The 24,123-nt window shown below is 38.2% G+C and overlaps 2 protein-coding genes across 4 annotated transcripts in view; both read right to left on the bottom strand.

Moving 5' to 3' along the window:
* Positions 1-2,892, bottom strand: part of LOC149017637 (putative protein S-acyltransferase 23) — a 44,601-nt gene extending 41,709 nt beyond the window's left edge. Inside the window, exons 1-3 of the mRNA XM_089151958.1 lie at positions 2,284-2,892; positions 2,023-2,163; positions 1,284-1,396 (exon numbers count right to left, since the gene is read on the bottom strand). Of these exons, the coding sequence (XP_089008084.1) occupies positions 1,284-1,396; positions 2,023-2,163; positions 2,284-2,535 (506 nt within the window). The 5' untranslated portion in view covers positions 2,536-2,892. The remainder of the gene's footprint in view (positions 1-1,283; positions 1,397-2,022; positions 2,164-2,283) is intronic.
* A 2,567-nt stretch (positions 2,893-5,459) lies between these two features.
* On the bottom strand, positions 5,460-23,582 carry LOC149017636 (P-loop containing nucleoside triphosphate hydrolases superfamily protein). Of its 3 annotated transcripts, XR_016172832.1 has the most exons (16): positions 22,734-23,582; positions 22,549-22,626; positions 22,282-22,398; positions 19,642-19,730; positions 13,046-13,190; positions 12,859-12,954; positions 11,857-11,948; positions 10,779-10,868; positions 10,532-10,678; positions 10,304-10,454; positions 9,155-9,217; positions 8,828-9,064; positions 7,866-7,970; positions 7,668-7,781; positions 6,200-7,007; positions 5,460-6,094 (listed from the first exon to the last, which is right to left on the bottom strand). XR_016172832.1 is itself a non-coding variant. In XM_089151956.1 (15 exons), the coding sequence occupies exons 1-15, from the start codon at positions 22,779-22,781 to the stop codon at positions 6,468-6,470; spliced, it is 2,112 nt and encodes a 703-aa protein (XP_089008082.1). In that variant the 5' UTR covers positions 22,782-23,582; the 3' UTR covers positions 5,460-6,467. The 3 variants fall into 3 exon arrangements, 2 of the variants coding, with proteins under 2 accessions (XP_089008082.1, XP_089008083.1); XM_089151956.1 differs by having other exon boundaries at positions 5,460-7,007; XM_089151957.1 differs by lacking the exons at positions 19,642-19,730; positions 22,282-22,398; positions 22,549-22,626; positions 22,734-23,582 and adding an exon at positions 13,336-15,862 and having other exon boundaries at positions 5,460-7,007.
* Between the last annotated feature and the right edge of the window lie 541 nt (positions 23,583-24,123).

Here is a 24,123-nt window from a genome sequence, read left to right as displayed (position 1 = left end):
AGAAACAAAGAAGCCGAGAGGGTGGGGGAAGGGTTATAGGGTTTATCATAGGGAAGGGGGTTAGGGGTCTGCGCAGGGTAGGGGAGGGATCCTTCATGGTTCACAAAGGCAGGGGTGTGGATTCTGACTTGCGCAGGGGCAGAACAGCAAAATGGAGGGCTGTGATGGGTTGTAGGGGTGCTGGACTGAAGACTGAAGTAACTTGCTGGATTCAATGGTTGAATGCTGAAGATGTTGAGAAATCTGAAAATTAGAAACCTAGACGACTGCAGGGTCCCCCTCAAAGGAACCCTGGAAATACCTCCTTGGCTGTAAACTCTCAATAATTTTATTCACCAAAAACTGATCTCCTCTGTGGGAGGCATGAGAATTTATAGCCTTTACAAGACTCCAAAGTAAAACCAAATTCAAAAGACCTAACTGACTTAAACTTAGACTCCTTATCCAACTAGCTAACTCTACCGAAGTAAGAAGCTTAATTGGGATTCTATAATCAGATTAGAACCCCAACTGAAACACTCAACTAAATAAGAGGGAAAAGGCCAAAAAAGGGAAAAATACCCCTAGAGGACCGCTAGGCCCACTTGCGGCTTTTGCTGGGCCTTTTTTTGTTGTTCACATCACTTAAACCTTCTGACAGTTTAAATTTTTCTTCATTTTCTTCATCATTCTGATATTATGTAACAAATCTAAGCCTTGAAAATAAAGACCTGAGAAAAAGAGAGCTAAGAGAAGAAAATAACACTGAGGAAGAAAGAAAACTTCGGCGCTAGAGTTGAATGATCTCTCTTTACATCCAAGGTGCATTTGTACAATGGACTTGGACAGATTAAATACTCAGAATGGAACTCCAAAACATACTGCAAATAGACCTCCAGTAACTAAGCCTAAGCAGAACAGGAAAGTAGGACCACGTAGCCTACACTACTAACCCAAGATAAAAACCATGATATAAAGGTTTGTGGAGGTTCATATACCTCCAACTGAGGTACATTCACCAAATTGCAGCATGGTGCAGTACATCCCTGATACTGCAGGGTCAGGGAGGGGTAAATGTACACGGCCTTGCCCCTGCTCTGAGAAGAGGTTGCCTCCAAGTGTTGAAATTGCAACCAACAAGTTGCGAACAACAATTTAACTGTTGCACCAATGCTAGCCACTTCTATGATACACTCTCTAACAAATACAAAGCCATAGACCATGGAAGACCAAATCTGAATAAATATTGCATAATTAACTGGAAACCCAGTAAGCTTTTTTCAACAAGAATTAAATCTATGTACCAATGAAGAGGGCTCCTCCCCTCATTATCTGGAACGTCATAATCAGCACCATACTTCACAATAATGTGGTTTAAGAAAGATGTTTGCCCATATTGAGCCGCAACATGAACTGCCTGATATAGGAATAACACAGTAAAAATTGAAGACAAATCAGAAACTTAACATTTTTTGCATTACCGAAAAAACAGAAGAATAAATTGTCAGCAAACCTCTCCCAACTACAACTTTAGCAATATCTTCTCATTACTTTAAACCAATATGCAAGAAGAGAATCATTTTCCATAAATGTACGTTGATTAAGATATATATGTAAAGCATCTGCGATTGAATATGGTCGCTGACTTGCAGTTCTATTCTTAAAACAATCTATATGTTGAAGCGGCTTGGCAAGCTGATTAAGACAGGCATAACATATCTAAGGAACTGGAAATTGATGTAGGCCCCTGGTATGTTATTGTCCATTGCTTAATCATAATGGTCTTACATAAATCCAAATATGACATGGAGGGTTCTAAGTCCTCTACAGCATGTCCCGATCCCATGCGATGACATTGCCACAATTTCTTAAATCAAAGAACAGAAAGAAGGAAAGACTCCGCATAAAGCTCTTCAAGCTTATTTTTTTCCAAGTAACCTTTCGACAGGAACCAGGACATTGACAACGACTGCTATATAGAACTATATTAGAGAATGCTCAGCACCTCTTAAACTCGTACTACCCAAATTTCAGGTAACTTACCCGATATCCATTGATGTCAGAAGCCTCAACCCTGGCTCCATTCTGCAAAAGCACGTCCGCTGCAGCGATCGATCCTCGAACTGCAGCCCAATGTAAAGCCGTCTGTTGTGCGTTGTCCACGAAATTAACGTCGCCACCATGCTTAGACAACAAAAATCATTCAAACAAATTTCAGCAAGTTCACAACCAAATCCAGCATTCTTAACGCAAGCTTTGGAGGAGGGGGGGAGAGAGAGAGAGAGAGAAAGTGTTCTGTAAGACCTCGATGATGTACAGCACGATATCAGGGTAATTGTTAAGAGAAGCCCACTGAAGAGGATAATAACCATTGCCGTCTGGTTGAGAGAGAGAGCAACCATCCTGCTCGACAAATTTTCGTAATTTATCAAAATCACCGTAAGCAGATGCTGAGAAGACATCAACTATATTGATTTCATTAGAACTTCCATTCAAACCCCTCGAGCTCTGCTGGTTTTGGGTGTCTGAAACTATTTCTATTTCTGAAGAAGCCATTAACCACCAAATCGAAATGCTATGAATATGAACCCCCAAAATTAAAAATCCCAATACTTAATTACATAGGAGGTATTCTACTTTCTACAGCTTAGCGGTGAGGAACACAATAAATGGATTAAGATAGGGTAATCGTAGCATCACTTGTTCACTGCTACACTTTGGTCTTTTAGGGTTCAACCCCGAAGCTTCGAGCTTCGAAAAGAACAAGAAATTCACCCGGAAAGCTTTGGATTACCCCCACCCTAACTCTGGTTACAGGCAGCAGCAGTCTCCGGGATCAAATGGTGGTTCCGTCGCGCTTTCCTTCTCCTCACGCAATCCGGCATACCAAAGGGAAATCCAAAAACGTACTGAGGGTATTCTAGTCATTTACTTGCTAGTGGCTCGCTCACTCACTCAAGCTGTTTTGACAACCCAGCACACATCGGACGGCTGAGGCTGTCGGCGGCTCCAACTAGATACCAGCATTTTCCAATCTAACCTCGGTGAAGGAAAAAAAAATTTTGAGGAAAAAAAAAACCTTATTTATTTATTTATTTACAACCAATTTTGTTTCAGTGCTGCGCATGAGCTGCTAATGGACCAAATGCAACCATGTCCTCAAGCTTATGAGTAATTTTTACTTTCTTCCGGTGCGCTTCACTAATAGTGAAAAATAATACAATAAATAAAATTTAATATTCACGAAAAATCTCATATCAGAAAAGGAATAATAAATTTTAATATAATCCAAATGATGTATATTTCAACACTTAACCATCAATATTGGGCATGATTATGGTAGCTGTTTGATAGTAATTTTAATATTTAAAGGATTAAAATTTTTCATTATTGATGGAGAAATTTTTTTTGACTTGCATTATGGGGAAGGCAGTAGCACGTGCACATGTCATACCATTTTACCTACAACAATTTATTGAACGCTTAATGCATGAATGTTGATTCCATTCTTTTATATCTATTAATTATAATTTATAATTCTATCATAGTTTAGTATTAAGAAAAAAGCTTGACACTTTCCTCGGAACAGATTTTCCCATTAAAACATTCGATGGTTAAGTTGATGTATATACTCATCTTCAATGAGGGTAAAAATGCACAAATAACAACTCAGGTGTGAATATCTCAAGCACACTCCAAGAAGAGCAAGGATTTTTTTGTCTTGAAAATTATTACTACGAAACCTAGAAGTTCAATAGAACCAATAGGAAGTCTACCAAACATCACAACAAAAAGACTTGAAGATCTTATAGCAAATAATATACTTAAGCCTAAACTATGGACAATAATGAATGGCATCTTAAATTGGAAATATTAGATCCAAAAAGTCGAGTAAGTACTGAAATACAAGCATTGAGCAAGTAAAGGAAATTTTACCAAAAATAAGAAAAGCAAGTAAAGTTCCTCAAAACTATACTGAAAATTTTCCTATTTTGAAATTTAAATAAAAATTTGTCAAATTCTTAGCCTTCAAAACATTCGCTTTAGATGCCTCATTTTATCTTCCAAGATGCAAGTTTTGTGACACGTATATCTTAGAAATAGATTTGGTAAATCTCCCACACTTTGGTACAATCAAAACCCATTCGTAGAAAACAACCAAATTAATATACATAGTTAAGAAAAAGCACTAAAATTCATTTTTTTTTTAAACAAGGGAAACGAGGGAAAGAAATGGGTGTTGGGTTTGGTTGTTTTGTATTCTACAGGTCCATAAAATTATAGTTAGATTGTATTTGTAATTGGATCAGAGTTTTGAGACAATTATTTGTACAAGATTAAAATTGTAATTATATGAGGTTTAGGTCCTCCTATAAATAGAATCCGGATCATCTCCCCGTCGGGGGAGCACAGACCATGGCTTCCTGGCCACAAAAACCAGTGGGGCCCACTGGTGTGAAAAAGAAAAAGTTTTTTTATTTCTTATTTTTTTCAAAAAGTGTTTTTCACCGTGGGCCCCACTGGTTTTTGTGGTCAGGAAGCCATGGGGGAGCACTCTGTGCTCCCCCGACGGGAAGATGATCCGGACTCCTATAAATAGTCTCTATATGACAACCTAGGTAAATCAATTCCTATAAGGGATAGGAACCCATTCTACGGATAGAGATTGGGAACAAGAAAAGAGGTAATACTTTGTGCGTGTGAAAGTAGTGTGATGTTTTTTAAAAATAGTGAAATTTCTTTTCTTTGTAGGTAGGGTTTTGCCAAACCTTAGTCATGTCATTGTTCTACGTAAAATAAGATATACATAAGTACAATAACCAAGCAATGTTTGTTTTCCATCATACATATAAATCTACTCTGTAACATTGAGCCATTTCTTCCACTTGGCAGATCAAGTTATTCAACAAGCTCCGGATCTAAATCCAATGAATTCCATAAGTAACAAAAGTTACATTGCAAAACACTTTGTTACTAAACATGAGGAAAATTAAGGAGAATTTATACCCTATGCAATATGTTAATGATCATTACCAAAATTTCCTCGTGTTCTTAAGTTCACTTCCCGTTCCTTTAGTTCCCTTACAATCAAATAAGATCTCAATTTGTTCCTTTTCCTTTTTCCTAACAAGGAAACTTACGAAGGATGCCTGTTTCCATGTTATCTTTTATTTTTCCTGCACGTTAGGGGTATCGAGTAAGGTACCCCAAGGTGGGCATTGGGCATTGCAGTTTGTGGGAGGGCCACAGGCGGGAGTGTGCGCAGCTGCAAGCCACCCATCGGCGCACTTAAGAGGATTTGACTCAGTGACCAAACCTTTGACATGCGCCAGCAGGGAAAGCCTCGAGTGAATTATTTCCTCCACGTATGCGCATGGCAGAAATTTATAAAATTACAGCAATAAATTTCACTGGAAAAACTATACAAACTGAATAGACTTGGATTAGGACAACACAACTAGGTCCTCTCCCTGCCGTCATGTAGAATGGTTGTAATATAAACTGATCTGGGTGAACTGGCAAGGTATCATGGCTTGTACAGAAGTTTCTTGGCACTTCACCATAAACTAAATCAGGTTGCTGGTTTTGAAAAACTGCTTCCGATTTGTAATCCACGCATGCATTCATGGATAATGTATATTCATACTACCCAGAAAACAGAGCTGCTAGATTACCAAAAAAAGAAAAAAACAGAGCTGTTACAGGACATCAAATTAGATTATACTATGATGGCAAACTCCTCTGCCTCCTGGTAAACAGAATGCTGATAACAGTATTGCAGTCGTTTAACCTATAAGCTGTCCCAAGGAAACGAGTTAGCTGAAATAAGTACAATTTGTCTGTATTTTCCTTCCAGGGAATCAGATTCAATAGTCAAAACCTATTTAAAACCATCAACGGTAAACTGCGAGGCTGTACATCTTCTGGTTGATTGTGGGTTGGACAAAGGCTAACAGATCAAAATAACAATACAGAAGGCAAGACCTAGTTCAAACGCCAGATATATGTGGCAGAGTATGCTAGTGCGAAGCCCACGCAAATTACAGAAGCCAGTGCCAGGCTCGTGCTGACTGCTCCACCCAATGATCCTATTGAGATGGCTGGTAGGTCCAATCTGGTCAGAAAAGCAAGTTAATCAAAATCATCAAGGTCAAACAGTTTAACCAGACGGTCAAGTAGTTTATGCTGTCCAACCAGCCATACAAGCAATTCAGTCCACCTTTATAGAACCAGATTGTCCCCTCTCTTCTAATGATGTCTCGTGATTCTTGGCACCTTAGCTAAAGTCATCTGTGTGGGTCCCCGTCTTTAGGACTGATACTTCATACCTTGGTGCCTCTTATCAGCAAATTTGGAAGAAATAAAGAGGCTCCAATACAAGTGACTAAACCACCACTATGCAACTATTTGAAGTGTTGATTATCATACTCTCTTGTCAACAATTTAACAAGTCAGTGGACCTACCTCCTGCTTTTGGACAAAAATATCTAAAATAGGTGACGGTGAGACACACCCTCTGCTTCATCTGTAAGATTTTTTCCAGTGCTACAGAAACATGGACCAGATCTGCCACTCACCCAATGTTCACTACTATTGCCCATCGACAAATATGCTGATTGGGAGAGACCATCACTAAGCATGTAGTAGGAGCTATGGTGCTCTTCTCTACATATAGTATGAGTAGAGTTCAACTGCTTGGAACATGACCCACAGCTCAAGTCTTGACGACTTTGCAAGACGGAAGACCTTGAAGAACAGGCCTGCCAGATGTCAGGAGAAAACTTGAAAGGCGGAGATCTGCCATAAGATGAGGCAAGAGACTGCTTCGTGCTAGATGTTCCAAAATGCAGCGGTGTTGCCCAGTCTTCAATTGTAATGCCCTGCTTGGAAGCAAGCTCCATTATCTGTTTCTGATCAAATCCTAACCCCATGATCAACTTCCACAGGTTCCTTTGGGCTTCTCGTTGGTTGTAAATGACTTGATCCCGCATTGCCATTTCAAACTGGAGCTCCATATTAGCCATTCCCTACATTTATGGCAGGTAGAAATATCCCAACATCACATAGATAAAGTAAGAAATTATCATATAGACAAGATGTTAAGCTACAAGAAAGTCATTTGAGGTGGCAGTCATGTTGAATGAGGCCTTTAAGTGCCCCTGTGCTGGGGAGTGATTTAATCCAGATGGAAGGAACTAACAGAGCTAGTGGCACTAAGAAAATCAGAGAAATGGTGAGAAAGGATACGCATAGCTTAGGCCTTGTATAGTATGGCCTCATACAGAGCTGATTGCAAAGCAAGGATCCTAGTAGCCAATCCCATTTAATTGAGTCTAGGTTTGTCATTGTTATTGTTGTACAAAAATCCCAACATAAACTCATGGCTCTGGAGTTTTTGCATTAGCAGCATGAAACAAGCTCTCTACCAGTTTCTTCTAAAGAGAACTACAAGACTGCTTTTTCTGACAGGAAATGAATCCGTTTGTGTAAATGCATAAATAGTTTGTGTAACATACCTCCAATGCTACATAACTTTAGGCAGGTAAGTTTTATTAATAGATAAAACTAATATCTTTTATCTATGACCCATCTTGGCAACTGGTTAACCTGAGTTTTGTTCCCTCATCCACCATTAGCAACAACGACCAACATTTGAGATAAAAGGTTCCTCTGGAATTCTTACTTACCAGGAGTCGATATTGGCTGAGAATACGCAAGTAAGTCTTGTTACTATTGTTACTAATGGCTTCTTCTATCATATCTTGAAGTTGGCATCTACGCTTCTCATTTTCTTTGATTTCCTACACAGGAACAAAAAGCTGCCAGGTTAGCAATGACAAACTGAATTTTGAACCATATGAACCAGAGAGAAAGGAGGGTCTAACCTTTTGGTAGTCAGCGCCAATCTCATTGTTGTCACGGATGTTGTCGAGTACAAGTTGCCGCCTTTCACTTAAAGCCTGTGCAACTTTTCCGTCCTTTTGGATTGTCTACAATAAGGACGGAGACAGTTCATCAACACACTCAGGAAGCTGACTCTATGCTAAGATTTTTCTTTTAAATCATAATTCTTCAGTCACCTCATATCCTAATAAGACTTTTCTTTTAGTCATAATTCTTCAGTCAACTCATATACTAATCATGACTCAACCAAAAGGCAGGAGTTAATGGGAATAAAAAAGGAAAATAGGAACAAAATGATTTCATACATTTGACTAGAGAAAACCCTTGACCTTGGAAGAAAAGAAAAATTTTGGACTCCTATGCACTTCTAACTATGGCCTCAGCATTAGAAAGTGTATCAGCCCTCGAAGTGTCCCACAGGACTTTAGTTCAGCTGGACATGCAATATGGATATAAAATTGCTCCACTACTTTTGTCAAAGCACTTCCTTATATACAGTCACTGGGACTGACTTCGGACCCAGATTGGGCCTAGTCTACGAGGAAAGGTCGGAGGAACTCTGTCTCATTTTTCTAATCCTACTTTGCATTATGCTGTCTCAAATGCTTCTTGCATCCACAACCATGCCCTTGTTCCTCCCATGATTGGATCATCAAGGACATAAACATCTAGATATTCGATCTTTCTTTTTGAAAGAGATCTTGATCTCAGAGCTGAGGAAAGACATGTATGGATCAGCATTAACAAAGTATGGGTCTGGGTGGAGTTGAGCGGTGAAACGAGATCCATGTAAACATCGTATATCATGCAGCAGAGAAAGACAGTTCCATGACAACATTTACACTGTTGCTAGTTGTAAATATTGTGTATCATGCAGCAGACGAAAGTCTTAATTGCTACATGAAAATATTTACACTGTTTATCAAGCAATTGGCACACAAACCTGTTCTTTTGCAACAGCATCATCTAGACGTTGGAGCTCTATGCGGTTACGGAGGTTAGTTTCCTCAAGCTCAAACAAAGCTTTTTGTAAGTTTATTCGTTCCTGGACATTTTCACTGGTTTCATGGCTCAAAATATTTAGCCAAGATAGTTCATCATCAACAGCTTTTTCAGTAGGTTTCACACTAAGTTGAGAGTCTTTTTCTGCCAGTTCTTTCCTCAGCTGGCAAACTTCAATCTGCAGAACAAAGAATTCATATAGAAATATAAAACAGAACAGATTCTAAACATAAACAAAGAGACTACAGAACCCCATCAAAAGGCATACCTGAAGACCATCAATCATTCGTTGGTAATCCGCAACATGAGTATCAACTGTGCCAACATTTCTCTGAAGAAGTTAAACATTAGTTTGACATTTTAAGCAAAAGTGACTATTATCACCAGCATTGTGATAATAATCAGTCCATCCAGACAAGACAAGGGAAAAAGATGGACTAAACTGGAAGAGAGTTGTATTGGTTTTGACAAGGCCTAGTACAATTATCACAACGATACAAATAAAATATATACAGTTCATCCAACAAGTTGACCAGAAAACCATAGGAACAGTGTCCTTTAGTAAAGTGTACGGTTGTACACAGATAGATTGCCAAGAATTAGTGGTAGTGGTTATGGCTATGCCCCAGCCCATTTCTTTGCATCATGAAATGTTTTTTAATTCCTTAAAAGCCTTGAGTTGATAGCAAAAAGAGAAAGTCATAATCAAAGTAGTAGCCATAATAACTAAATCGTAGACCAATTATTTGGATTATTATATGCTTTTAGTTTCTTTTCAGGCTTAAATTGATAGCAAAAAGGAAAGTGATATTATTTCATAATTAGAATTCATAAGATCATTTTAAGAAGCACCTCAAACTAAGTGTCAATACTTGACCATTTGAGAAATGCAAGACTGGAGATATTTGCCGCACTCAAATTTATGCTTCACCATGTCCAACTGACATAGCATACAAGTGCAACAGATAATTCGTCCTTACGAGCGGTGAATGTATTATTCAAGATCATCCTTACGAGCGTGTGAATGTATTATTCAAGATCATAATACATGTGCAAGTCATACCCTACAGGATAGAACCATCCACCGGGCCACCGACAAGATAATGATGTGCAGAACTCTTCTATGCTAAAATCAGACCCTTCGACTTGAAAATTGACCAAATCCGACATAATTTTTTCCTGTCATTAATTTTCTTTTCAAAATGCTTTGTTCTTATTTTATTTTATTTTTTACGATGATCCTCTAGCAAGCTGATCTCCCACTGGATTTAAATGGTGCTACTGATGCAGCCATGCAATGTATACTGTTCTCACAATGCAAGAGCAAAAATTCAGTCATAATGATGATACAACCAAATGCATAGTAACAGATCTAAATAATTTCTTAAAAAACAGAACCTAAATTAATGAAACTAACCTGGATATGTGTCTTGATCTCTTTTGCTCGGTCTGCATATTTTAGGGTATTAACAGTGTGGTGATACTGATTATCTGCAGGCGATATTGTTGCAATCATGACCGTTCGGGAATTACCACTCAGGCCATCTTTAAGGATCCGTGTCAACTTGCTGCAAAAATCTGAAGGTAAGGTATCTTTGCAGAAAAGGGACTGAGATACAAGGTTCAGTAGCCACCATCCAGATACCTATTGCGGTAGGGGACATATGCTAGACCTTTCTTCTGTTGTTTCCCTAGAGCATTAATGCAGTTCGCCAGAGCAAGAAGTGAACGGTTAATGTTGGCACCATCTCGCAGCTGTTGACCTCCATTATTTGTTTCAGAAGCCCGTTCACTGCATGTGATTATTTTAGTTATCACTTTTTTTCCCCTAAGTTGACCCAGGATTTAACTGATATGTGAAAACAATAGAACTGCTTTAAGTATGTTGCCACCTGCCAGCAAGATCAACTAGTGCCAGTTTTCCATGGACAACTTGATTTCTCTGTTTTCTTTTGACAGTAATCTCCAAAACAGCATGTGAGCTGTTTGACCATGTCATAGAAAGATTGTGAATTAGATGCCTTAAAAAAGGTTATCCAGATAAATATCATCACGACAACAAAGTAACGAGAACACAACAATCATAATAATGATCATCAGATATATAAAACTACCTGAAAATCATGATTATAACAACAAAATTTTGAGACCAATACAAGAAGCTTATATGTCAAGGGATTACAAATACATCAGAAAATGGTCAGTAATTTTTACTACCTGTAGGGGTAGTTTAGCCATTAAGAAGTTATGTTTTTAAAACATGTGCAGTTGATTATCAATAAAGGTTATATTTGAGATTTATAATCTTTAATTATGATAAATGTAAGATGTAGCTACCGAATGTAAGTCTCAGTGTTTCTGTTCTTTCTCCTCAAGTGCTGATTTATTTACTTTGTCAAAGCTTATTGGTAAGCTAGCCCCAATAAACTACATGTAAAAAGAAGGGAGATGAAGGAAGAGGGAAGGTAACAAACAACAAAAAGTACCTAAAACCCAAGACCAATGCACAAAGAACAATACAATATTTTCTAAACAGTCCATCAAAAGTTTAAGAAAATACCCACAACAGGCAAATATTTTTGTCTACTGCACCGTACAATATGCAAAATTAAAACATGGTGAAAAGAAATTATTGGTTACAAATACAAAAATCATTCAAAGTAAGGCGAGCTCATGAAGCGGTATGAAGATGAAGAATCTTCTGATTTTTTGGGGTGACTGACTGCAAAGAATTGAAGGACTTGAAAGTAGAAGCAAGTATAATATATAAGGTCCCTTGGCATTTTCTCATTCATAGGGGATTTCTCTCTTGCCCCCAAAAAAATTACAAAAAGCTGCACAAAATAGCAACTCTTTTCTACATATGTTCGTTACAGAAAATTTCACGAACAAAAGTTCATGCACCAAAGTCTAGTGAAGGCAAAGCATGCCAAATTGACAGGCAACACTTCATAGTAAATACTCCCTTACCGAGAAGATGTTGCATTTGCCTCTGTACTCTCTGTTTTTCGTCTACTATTTCCCAAATTTAAGAACTCAAGAATCTTATCAGCTGAACGGACCTGAAATTAGGAGGAAAGCATCAAAAAATACAAGTGAAATGATTGCAACCCAGTTGATCAATTAACAAAGACAAATACAGGTTAACTGGAAACAAAGACATGACGTCATATTGGAGATGAAATTATCAATGCATGTCCCCAAATGGCAGATAACAGAAGTCCATTTCCAACAAACAGGTGAGATGACATTTCCCATCAAATTGTAGCATGCACAATTTCACATCATTTTCCCACCAAAACTACTTAAAGATTCCCAGATGCAATTGCTAACACAACTTCAAACGGTAAATGTTCCAGTTTTCTTTTTTAAACCAGTAAGTTACATGGGTACCCAGGCTGGACTCTAAAATTTTACTGAATGTTGATAAAACATGAGAAAATGACTGTAGGAATATAACCTGCATTACCCTGACCCAACATCCAAAGATTTGACTAAACAAAAAATTGGAAAAGAACAACCAACACCCAACCAGTAAACGTGCTAATTTAAGTAGTTCTATTATTACAGGTTTTCTTGGAAGTGGGTGCTCTATGCTCTCTTCAGTGATGGACAATATTTCCTATTTAAATTTTGAAGTCTCATCAACTGGGACGAATCTTCTGGTTCCCTTCTTCATTTAATACTAGTGGAAAAAGTGAGAAATAAGTTTTTTTTAATTTTTTTCCAGAAGAATATACAGATAATTCTTCATAAAAACAAAAGATGTGAAACAAAAAATAGCAGAACTGTCATCTAATAAGAAAACACAATACTAAACTTTTAGCTATTAAAATTCTTTTTTGGAAAAAAGGTCGATATTTACATAACGTTTTGTGCTCTTATCATGTTGAATAGCATTTTTTTTTTGGGGGGGGGGTGTGGGGGAACTGAGAAACGGGTCCTACTTTCTATTCATTTGCAATGCCAGACCTTAATGCTTCTAAGCCCAGCAACAATAATTCCTTGCTCAGGATCCTCTCTAAGCTCCAAATGCCCAGAAGATTTTTGAAGCAAATCATAGATTACCTAGACTCAGAAATTAAAGGTTAGCAAATTGTAAATAAAATAAAATTAAAGGGAAAGAAGTAGTGTACTAAAATCAAGATCCACACCCTACTTCATTGTAAACTTCAAGGTAGGAACAAGAAACTTCAAAGTCTTTGGGGCAGCGGTCCTTCTTGATAAGATCAAAAATAGTGTGCAAGCTGAGAACCATAAGTCCAGGATCATCTCGGGTCCCAACCATTGTATATGTCTTACCACTGGAAAAATTTAGAACAAGGATAAATTCTCACCATTCTCCAAAAGAGACAGAAAAACATATTCCTTTTCATAATCATAAAAAAGGATAAGTGGTAAATCATGATCACTGCTAAATTCAACAGTTACCATCTGCAAGGAACCTACATGCAGAGTAAACCTGATGTATGCAATGATCAAGCCAATGGTACAGCAGAATTTCATCATATAACATCATCAATCTGAATTAAGAAGACAAAGAAAATTAAAGAATGTCAAATGTGCTATAAAATCCAGGAACAAGGATTCTTTTGGTAATATTTCTTCCTTAGTTTCTGATTGTAGTCTTGTAGGTCGATACTTCTGGGTATTCAGCTCAGTCTTCAAGCTGACCATTTCAATGCTGGCCTTGCAGAAGAAAAGAAACATACTACTCCACCTTGAAACCTTACCTAAGAAGATTGTTACCTACTTACCTTAGACTCAAAGTCCATATCACTGCATACTTCCATAGATCCCTTAAAGACGGGAACAATGCCAACTTTATCATGCAGCTCTGCTCTGCAGTTGACACTACTATCACAACAGTTGATGGCATTAAGTCTCAGGCTGCAGGATTCTTCAAGCAATTGTTTCATCCTTCTCTCATTCGTCAAGCAACATCCATCCCTGAGGGCTTTCTAGACAAGTTCAGGAACCCTCCTCTACAAAAAAAAAATCTCAGGAAGATCCCATCTGAGAATGTAATCTTAGTATCATCTAATCCTTTCAAAGCCAACAAGTCCCCAGGTCCTGATGGGTTCAGCATCGTTTTTCTATTCTTGCTGGATATCATCAAAGAAGTCTTGTCCATGCCATCCAGAGCTTCTTCAAATCTTCCATTAAAGGCATCGATCAAATATTCATTTGTCTCAATCCAAAGAAAGAAAGGATATCAGCCATGACTCCATGACTCATTTTAGAACTATTGCCTTAAGATTCTCTGCAAGATTATTGCTAGGGAGCTTTCTATTGGGGTCAAAATTGTCAAAGACTCTCCTATCAACATCAACCAATCACCTTTTATTAAGGTAGGAGCACCTCTATGATGCGGATCCACAATTCACACTGGTTTCCATTGGAAAAGCTTGGCGTTGGGTCATCTTCATCATCGGCCTTTGATCTCTTAGGTTTGATTGGTAATGCACCCAAAATAGGATGCAAATGTTGAGTAAAAAATTAGGCTGAATGATTTTTTATTTTTAATGTTTAGAGTTTTAACCAGTTTAGCATTTGTTCAATTTGAATGACTTTTAGTGGGTCAATTTAAGTTAGGGTATTTCAAGAAATCAGGCATCCACACATAAGGGAAGTTGTATTTTTTTTTTTTACTTTTTTAAGTTAGTGCTTCGTAAGTAAGGTAGCTAGAGCACTGTTAGACACCATGAGAAGAATAGATCAAATTAGAGAACGATATTTGCTTTGTGCAATTGAGCCAGCAGCATCCTCTCTTGAGTGAGATTTTTTTCTGGTGTGCAACATCTAGCCTGAAGCTTTGTGAGTAATATCCAGGTTGCATGCTCCTTGGTGTGTAATATCCAAGTAGCCGGATGGAGTTTGGTTAGTAATATCCAAACACCTTATCTGAGTGTGGAATCAGACTCCTATCTCATCCTCAAACCCCTGAAACGACCGTGTAATCAGTCTTCTATCTCATCCTAAAGGCTGATGCTTTGAATATCTATCAACAGTGAGGTAAGCCTGCAGGTCCATGCATCCCTAACGTTTTCTTTCCCCTCTTTATTTTAGTCTTTGGAAGATCACCCATCCCAAGAACCACCAACAGCCCATATACACCACCGTAGTACACCAAACTTGAGCCAAGCCTATACACATCATCCCCTACATGTTGGGCAATATTCAGTCCCTTCTCATCATCAAGAAGCCATACCAAGTGGCCTCTTTGTTGACATTCCAAAAACATAACTTTTCTAAAATCCTACTTCAACCAATTGAAATTGCTTCAAAGTTCAAATTTGAAAAGTACATCGCTACCCCATTCCTTATACACCCCAGTAATCTTGAGTTTTCCCTAATTGAGATTCCCCATATCATCCCTGTAAATTCCAAAAAATCCTCATTCCAAGTGACAAGCATCTTAATCATCCTATTCGAGAAACAAATTTAAACCCTTCATAATCAGTGCTCAAAGTCAAAAGCCCAAAACAACCACAGCCATTCGATAATGAAAACCAAACACACCTAAATCGATTTTGGGCTGGTCCTACCCATAGACAACCCAATTCGAGCTGTTTCTGTTTTGAAATCCTATGACACACCCCTAGTTGATCCCATTTAATCTAGGGCCACATCACTTTGACAACATTCCCCTTATGTACTGAACTGGTTTGTGGGTTTGATAGGAAAAAACCATCCATCTGCTGCCCTTATGAAGGTTGACTAGAATAAAGCTTTTGATTCCTCAAGATGGGAAAACATTGTTAGTCTCTTCATTAGTTCACTGTACACGGGTGCCCTTATCTCCACTCATCTTCATCCTTGCCTTGGAGGTAGACCTGTAAATGGATAGCCGAAATCTGCCTCCGAATTCGCATTCGCATTCGTTTAAGGGTATCCGTATCCGAAAATTTTCTTACCGGAAAATATCCGTGTCCGTCCACTAAGCAACCGGATTCGGATAATTGCTTATCGGATCGGATAATATCCGGACAAAATTTTATCCGGATAGAGTAAAAGTACTTAACATTTTTTCTTTAAAAATAGATGATGATCGGAATTCGGATAGTGGTATTTGGTAATCAAAAATTAGAAATTTATAATAAAAAATGTAAAAAAGTGACAATTATCAATCAATAATCGGATATTTTATCGGATCGGATTATTATCGGATATCCGATAAAGTTTCGGATTCGGATTCGGATTCGGATGCCTTCTCTAAATTTTTGCCGGATTCGGATAGCGGATTTGCTAATCAGATTCGGATTCGGATACTGGTGTATCCGATCCGTTTACAGGCCTACTTGGAAGTGCTCTTAAGAGAAATCCAATGCCAGACCAATTAGCTCCTTGTTACTCTTATGGCAAATTAAGCTCTTCAGGATCTCTCACTTGGCCTTTGCAAATGATCTAATAAGTTAATCAATTGAGATCCTTATGGAATGTTTATCTCTATTTGAAAAAACTCAGGCCTCAAGATCCAGCCTCTTAAAGTCCCCTGACTTTTTTGTGGCTGGTATTTTGGAGCACTAAGCAGTCAAAATCCTTTTACACAACAAATCTGGGATTCCTTTGGAGCAGCTTCCAGCGAAGTACTTGGATTACCTCTTATTCCAGCTAGGCTTTCTTTGCATCAATGCTTACCTATCCTTGACCTTCTTCAGGAAAAGATTCACCTTGGAAATGGAAACTTCTATCTCATGCCAGTTTGTTGGAAGTTTGGAACTGATTTGCTAGGTCATGCAGTCATCATACATCTATTGGTCTGGCATATTTGTTATTCCCTAATCCATCATCAAAAACCTTGAATCAATTGTGAGTAGCTTCCTTTGGAAGGTGTTGAGCCCTCTAGATTCCTTCATTACTAGTTGGGCCTTGGTTTGCCTCCTTAGGAAGGAAGGGGATCTTGGGTTTCAAAGACTTAAAGAAGTAAATAAGACTGAAATTCTTAAACTTATTTGGAGGATCACCGAATACAAGAGTATTTGGGTGGAGTGGATCTATTCAAGACTTCTTCTGTCAAGACTCTCTCTAGATTGTATTAGACTCCTAGCCCATGGCTATTACTACCAGGATGATGGCTCTCCTTCCAGGCAATAGATAGACCATTCGCACCCCATGGGCAGTCTCCTTCATCTAGTGAGCTGAAAACTTATTTACAGGGTTGACCTCCAAAGGCTCTTCTCAGTCACGGAAATCATCCTTTCTGATGGCTGGATTCCCCTCAGCTTGCAGCCATTTGGAATGCCCTCCCTCATATTGTTAGAAATCTGCTAGTTCAGGAGATTTGGCTAGTTGGGCTTCCTCCTCCTCAGGCATCTCCAAATCTGCCTAGGTCCTACCCATAGACAACCCAATTGGGCTTCCTCCTACTTGGCACAAGATTGTTTGGTTCAAAGGCACGCATTGCATAGCATATGTTTGGAAAGCTCTTACAACCTGCCTTCCAAATGAGACCGTAATTGTCAATCAAGTCTGTTGAGACTGCTGTCTTTGTTAGAGTGGTATTGAATATGTAGAGCATCTACTTTTTTGATTGCTTGTTCTTCTATGTTATTTGGTCAATGCAAATGCTGGCCTAGAAGAAGAATACTTCCCAAGAGAATGGGTGTAGATTGACATGACCTTCAGGCCCTTATGTGATAGCATTGGCCAGATGGTTATGGAGCTACTATTTTGCAAATCTGTGATAAGTTGATTTCATGCATATTATTTTATATGATTAATTTACTATATTTCCATGTATTTACAATTGTTTTATATCAATTTACCCTAATATGATATGAAAATGAATATGTTGCACCCTTTCCTTTAATTTCTATAATTTTGGTGATTTTATATATTTCCTAACAAATTCTAATTAAGATTTATTACTTTTATGTGTAGGAAATTATCAATCAAATCTGGGTATTATTGCAAGAGTCCTACCTAAAGTCAAAAACATAGAGAGAATGAGTCCTTGCATGCTTCTATGTTTTATTTCCTATTTAGGATTTGATCAAAGAAAGGAAAAGAGGAAGAAGAATCCAATTCAAATAAGAAAGACAGAAGAATCCCGTTTTTGAGTGTATCTATCCAGTTTTGATCAAGATCTTCATCGGATGGTCATCTGGTGTCCGATCGAGCCGATTTTTTGAGGAGAGCTTCACGACTTCTTTGTCTTCAAATCCAACGGTGGGATTATGCATTGGAGATCTCTAAGTTAGTCCGATTCATACATCAAAACACTCCTTGGTTAAGTCAGATAAGAATTCTGAGTTTGATTCAAACTCTGAGTTTAATTGATCTATAAAAAGAGAGCAAACTCCAGGAAGAGGAGGAGGACGTTTTTGGGAGCTTTGGAAGAGCATAAAGAGCCTTCTTGGAGCTTTGGAGGAGTGGAGAGGTCGAACCAAGAGACGTTGGTTGGCTTTAGAGATCTGAAGTTTGGGAATAAGTTCTTCATCTTCTTTCAATGTTCTTGAACTCTTTTGTAATGTTTTTAATTTCAAGTATGAACTAATTTAGTTTTACTAGGGATCAGATGTAGCCTATCTTTGAATTCCCACTCTTGAATTCATCAATATAATTTTGAATATTGTTTCCTTTGATTGAGTTTTTACTTCTATTCTTCATGCTTTTGATTAATTGGCCACTAATCAACTGATTTGTTAATCATGATGAACTGAGAGGGGATTTATGTGTTTAGTTCATTGGAGTAAAAGCCATGAATTACGTGTAGGATAGAGATATACTTACATGGTTTGTGTAGTTGTTACATGGGAATCCATATAACTTAATGATTTCTCAGTTGTTGTAACCCGCATAGAAATATAGTGGGTTAGCAATTGAGGGAATTTCTATTAGTACTCGAGAGAGAGACTAGTAGATAGGGAAGGGAATCTCGACTATCAATCATAAAATATTTCTCAAATTATAAAGATGGATCAAAGGGTGGGAATGCTTAGTTATGGTGAAATCTGACCCCTAGGTCTTTAGCAATTAATAATCTCATTTGAATTTGCATTATAGTCTAGAATATTTCTCTTCCTTATTAATTGTTCGAATAAAATTGGTTTAATTAATTTGGTACTTAATCTATAGTCCTCGAGGGAACGATCTTTTATCATTATATTACTTGTTACGACAGCGTACACTTGCGTTGTTAATTTTTCACAACAATCTGGATGGAGCACAACATCATGAGATTGTCTACCAACTCTAGATCCATCAAGGGAGATTTGGGATTCCATCTTCTTGGAATTCAGCTGCAAATCCCACCCTTCTCTCTCTCTTCTTTTTGCGTATATTCCCCTTCCCCATTGGAGATGCATAACCCCCCCCCCCCCGGGCCCCAAAAAAAAAAAAAAGAAAAAAGGGTGGGTCTGCTGGGCCTCATGTACTCTAAGATGTTTCTCCTTTGTTCCCCTTGTATTATGGGGGGAGATATTATACTCATGTCAGCTAAAACTCCTGAAGCAATCAAGCCCTGTGAAGCAACAAGCCCTGTTACTGACCTGAATTCTTGCCTCATGAAACCTGTGTTCAGTTAGATAATATAGTTCCTACAATCAGCTCTTTATCTATAGAGGATGTAGGAAACTGTTGGCACTGCATGCAAATTACAGTTGTAAAAAGCATAATAGACAAAGCAGCATATACGATTGCAGAATCTGTGATTCATAACATCACCTAGCGTGGTCCAACAATAGCAAAATTTAAAAACATTATGATAGTATACTTCAGATTGTTGAATAAGAACTCAATATTTGAAAGTACCTTCCAGTGGAACCATAAGCAAAAACAGTAGCGTTAAGACCTTGAACGACCCCAGAGATTGTAGGAGAGATGCTTGTCTTGTAGACATCCTATATTCAGTGAAAATATCAGATGCCATGTGTCTAGCAGTTATATGCTTTAGGTATGCTTAGGGACCAAATACAGAAGCCAGGAATGGTTAACAAATGCACCATTTAGAGAAAATGATAAATGTATTTTCTTTAAAGTAATGGAGCTTTTAGAGATTAGAATTTAAAGCATCATTAAATCTTCAGAAATTGAGGTTCACCCTTCTCTTTTATTTTAGGAGACATCAGAGTTTGCCTAGATGCATCACTCCTGTGTTGACTTATCCATCTCAAGAGAGAGAGAGAGAGGTATTACATTGGTGGCAACTCATTAAAATGGCATAAACCTTCAATTTTGTTAGTATAAGGTAGAGACCATTTTGGACTCTGGAAATATGCCCATCTCTGTCACCAAAACTTAAAGGTAGACAGATGTACTTTTATCATGTCAGCTACCATCTTGAGGTGATAGCCCCATGGTTTAAGGAATTACAGTAAGAAACAGATCAAGTGAACATCCTAATTTTTAGTTGAATCAGCAGCACCAGATCACCATTCTAGCCAATCCTTACAACCCTCTTTTGAACCACCTGGTTTCAAAGGTCCCAACTTTATGGAATTAAAAATCTGCGGTTTTGAGACATTTTTGCTTTTTCCTGATTCAATTTCTAGGGTTTCAACCGGTTCCAGCTGTCCACCATCCAATAGGATCAAGAGGGACCAATCCATTCCCTAATTTTGTTCCCTTGCATGTGATTTACCATCCCTCTCACCCAGAGGTTGGGACCAGCAATATGAAAACAATGGCAGGGTTGAGTTGCAAAACTGTATTTTTACTGAATAATATATGAGAAGATAAAGTAAAAAGAAATTGAAGTACAACGATGAACACCTCCCCCCCCCCCCCCCAAAAAAAAATATAAAAATACAGCTGTTATTTTCAGGAAAGCAAATTAAAGAGAAGAGCTACACAAACTTACCACCATGGTATTCATGAATATATTCATGCATTTTTACTGAATAATATATGACAAGATAAAGTAAAAAGAAATTAAAGTACAACGATGAACACCCCCCCCCCCCCCCCAAAAAAAAAAAAAAATACTGCTGTTATTTTCAGGAAAGCAAATTAAAGAGAAGAGCTACACAAACTTACCACCCTGGTATTCATGAATATATCTGACAACTAATAGGTCTTTGAAAAGGTTCTCTTTTGTGGGTTTGGGTGGGGGTGTGTGAGCGGCAAGGCGGGGTTTGTTTGGTTTTCTTGTACACACTATGTAACACTAATATGGCTAAAAATATTAAAGTTGACTACTGGCATTTCAAAGAATGAAATGGCCAGTCCGGTTGGTATGGCATTTGAAAAGTGTAGTGGCTTTGAAAAATTATCTGCACAGTGGCAAGAGCTGAATCAACCAGCAGATTACACTGAATCCATGAATACTAGAGCTACTGAGACCATCATTTTCCCTTCAGACTTCAAAGGATTGACTGAATGGGGTAGATGTTACCTTTCCAAGGGGTACATGAGCTTTCCGGGAAACACTCCATAAAGAGCTAGGGTGGCTGGCTGTACCCCACTTAAAAGCAGTGCTGTAGCAGAAGATCGACACTCCCCTCAAAGAAGAAATTCTTAGTACTCATCCTTGTGAGTATGAATGTGTATGAAGTGGTCAAAAATGACGGCCCTTGTAATAGCCAGTGGCAATATAAAGAAACACATTTTCCACAAGAATTTTATCCTCTTTTTATTCAGGCCAACCAATCTACACTACTTTGATCAGAATTCTCAGCAATAACCCAGCTAGAGCATGATAGCATGAATTCCCAAAGAAAACACACTTCACATCAAGAATCCCAACACCTGTATGCACACAGTCTTGTAGACAACAAAACAACTCTCCTTGGGAGAACAAACAAATCAGAGATCTCCAAATCATAAGTATGTGTGCAGAATGTAACAGTGGGCACTGTTCTGTGTACAATCTACTGCAAGGTCATCTCTATTAGGGAATATGATGGTGAAAATTTGCATAGGACATCAAAAGCAAAATTAAGGGTACTTAATCAGTCAAGTCAAGTCAACATATACCTTTGGTAGTGAAAATCAAATTATTAATAAAATCTGCATTTTCATGTCTCTTTTTTTTCTTTCTTTTTTTTTTTTTTTTGGAAGGGGGGGGGGTGGGGAGGAGGGCTGTGTGGGGGATTGGGGGGTGAGGTGGGAGAAGTTAAGGTCGCAATACGAAAGAGTATGGTGTCTGATTTCCTGAGAATATAGAATTAAGCTTGGAAGACAGAGTTGCTCCCATAAAAAGAATGGCATTAGTAAGTGAAAAAAATGATATGCTTTTAATGTCAACTAGAAAAAACCGAAAAATCATCTATCCGGATGAATAAAGAATCCGAGATATCCTCCCTAAGATATCCCAAGACAAAGTTTGTATATGGCGGATAATTCCATATGATCAAACAATTAGAATCCCCTACTTTCAAGCAAATCTTAAACTTAAGTTGACATTATACAAGTCTCCGGATAAGATTGGAGCTGAAGACATGAACAGCATACCATGTTTCTACAGTGAGTTCCAAACGCAAAATCAAAACAATATCGCTTCGCTTTCGTACGGTTCTGTACACGATCCAGGTAATTCTTTGACAAGTCAGGATCCAGCACGATGACCTCCTGCAATTTCCATTTTAATCATAAATGCTAAATTTTTCCTCTGTACAAAGCTGCGATCAAGCATGTTCACAAAATGAAAACAAGAAAAATAATAACAACCAAACAAACAAGAAAGAGGGGAAGGGGGAAGAGAGGAATTTATCACCGTACCCCATCGTTGGTCACCCGAAGAATGTCACGGTTTCTCTGCCCTTCTTTCACTGTTAAAGGCCTACATTTTACAGCAACCTGTCTCCGCGAATGAGAGGACCCAGGAGAAACAAAAGATAGCTATTAAAGAGAGAAAGCACGGTCCATTGAAACTAAACCCAATAATTTGCAGGTGAAGAACTAACCAGTAGAGTTGTGGTTTGTTTCGATGCAGGAGCTTGGATGCTCGGCATATCTAATGAGCATCAGCTTCACCTCTTCGTTAGATTAGTTTCCTCCACAAAAACAGAACACCTTCCCCTCAACCTTGTCTTCTTTTGTCCGCTTCTAAATCCAGGCACCCTGTGAGAACTATTCACTTTCCTCCTTGATATTACAGTAAATAAAGAATCATAAACCCTAGTTCATCCCCTGAATCCAAATTTCTTAATGTACCTAATGAGTAAATCCTTCCACCTTCCTAAAGCATTTAATTTTCCTAACAGCACATATCTAAACAGAAATCATCACTTGTACCGTTTCCTCGGTCCCCTATCAGAGCATCCACAGTTGCCATTACTAAGCTCCACCGTTTCTTGATCAAACTCTAGATAAACTAAAGTTCCTGCGCTCTAGAAACTTAAACAATCCTCAAACACCACAATCTCATTCCTGCAAGTTCTTGACCAAAACAAAAACGCATCAACACCTAATATTTCCGACCGACGGCAAAATGTAGCTAGTCAGGTAAGCATTATCAAGTCAAGCGACGACAAATCCGTTCAAGTTTGGCTAAACCACCCTATTACTCTGAAGGAGAAAGCAACAGTAATGTGCAGCAAATGATCAAGAACAAATAACCGAACTTTCAAGTTTCAGTCAGAACTACGAGCATTCTTCGGAGAATCGAAGCAAACGTGCACGACAGCAGACGAACTGGAAGAAGTCGGAGTCTGAGAAGAAAGTTCGTTTGAGGCGATTTTCACTTTACAAGTCAAAGCGAAGTAGAAGAAGAAGTATAGGTGAAACTCATGAAAGTAAAATTTCAGCTTGCAGCTTTGCCGATCACGACCGTCACTGTCACTTACCTCCAGATAAATGGAGGACAACGAGTCATTTGGATTTTTTAATTTTTTTTTAGATATATTTGGATTTTATGACTCATAACAGTTGTGTAACGCCCAGCAACTATTTACGCGTCGAAAATTTTACGTTTGTCGAAATTATTTTCAATTAGTAATTAATGCAGTTAAATAGATAAGACCGGATATTCGTAAAATGCGAATTGCCCAAGATTGGGCAGCATATTACGATATTGCCCTTTCCACTGGATTGCCGGTTGGTAACATATATAGTAAATAGAACGGCGAACCCGGAAGGCCCACCCCTCTAATAACATAGATTAATTACTAGTCTTAAATTTTAAATATCGAATTATTTTTTGGCTAGAATTTTCACATCGATTAGCATCATGAAAAAGCTAATTTCCCCTCCAATGACCAAAACACCCTCGGCCAATTTCTCACATAAAACAACATGGTATAGGTTTGGTGCTAATGGCTGACATTGTGATCAGCCTTGAGCATTGGTTAGATT

This window comes from Hakea prostrata, chromosome 4, assembly GCF_041222555.1.
Source record: "Hakea prostrata isolate BN-2017 chromosome 4, UWA_Hpros_2, whole genome shotgun sequence".
In the NCBI taxonomy this organism is placed as follows: domain Eukaryota; kingdom Viridiplantae; phylum Streptophyta; class Magnoliopsida; order Proteales; family Proteaceae; genus Hakea; species Hakea prostrata.
Note: the sequence above shows the minus strand (reverse complement) of the source record. Positions and strands in the feature narration are given on the sequence as shown.

What these genes read in the sequence shown, in the direction of transcription:
- LOC149017636 (XM_089151956.1), bottom strand. Translation starts at nt 22,781, where the DNA reads ATGCCGAGCATCCAAGCTCCTGCATCGAAACAAACCACAACTCTACTG. An exon ending in GAACTCACTGTAGAAACATG is followed by an intron (nt 19,731 to 22,281) that starts GTATGCTGTTCA and finishes CACTGAATATAG; the next exon opens with GATGTCTACAAGACAAGCAT. An exon ending in GCTTATGGTTCCACTGGAAG is followed by an intron (nt 13,191 to 19,641) that starts GTACTTTCAAAT and finishes AAATTTTTCCAG; the next exon opens with TGGTAAGACATATACAATGG.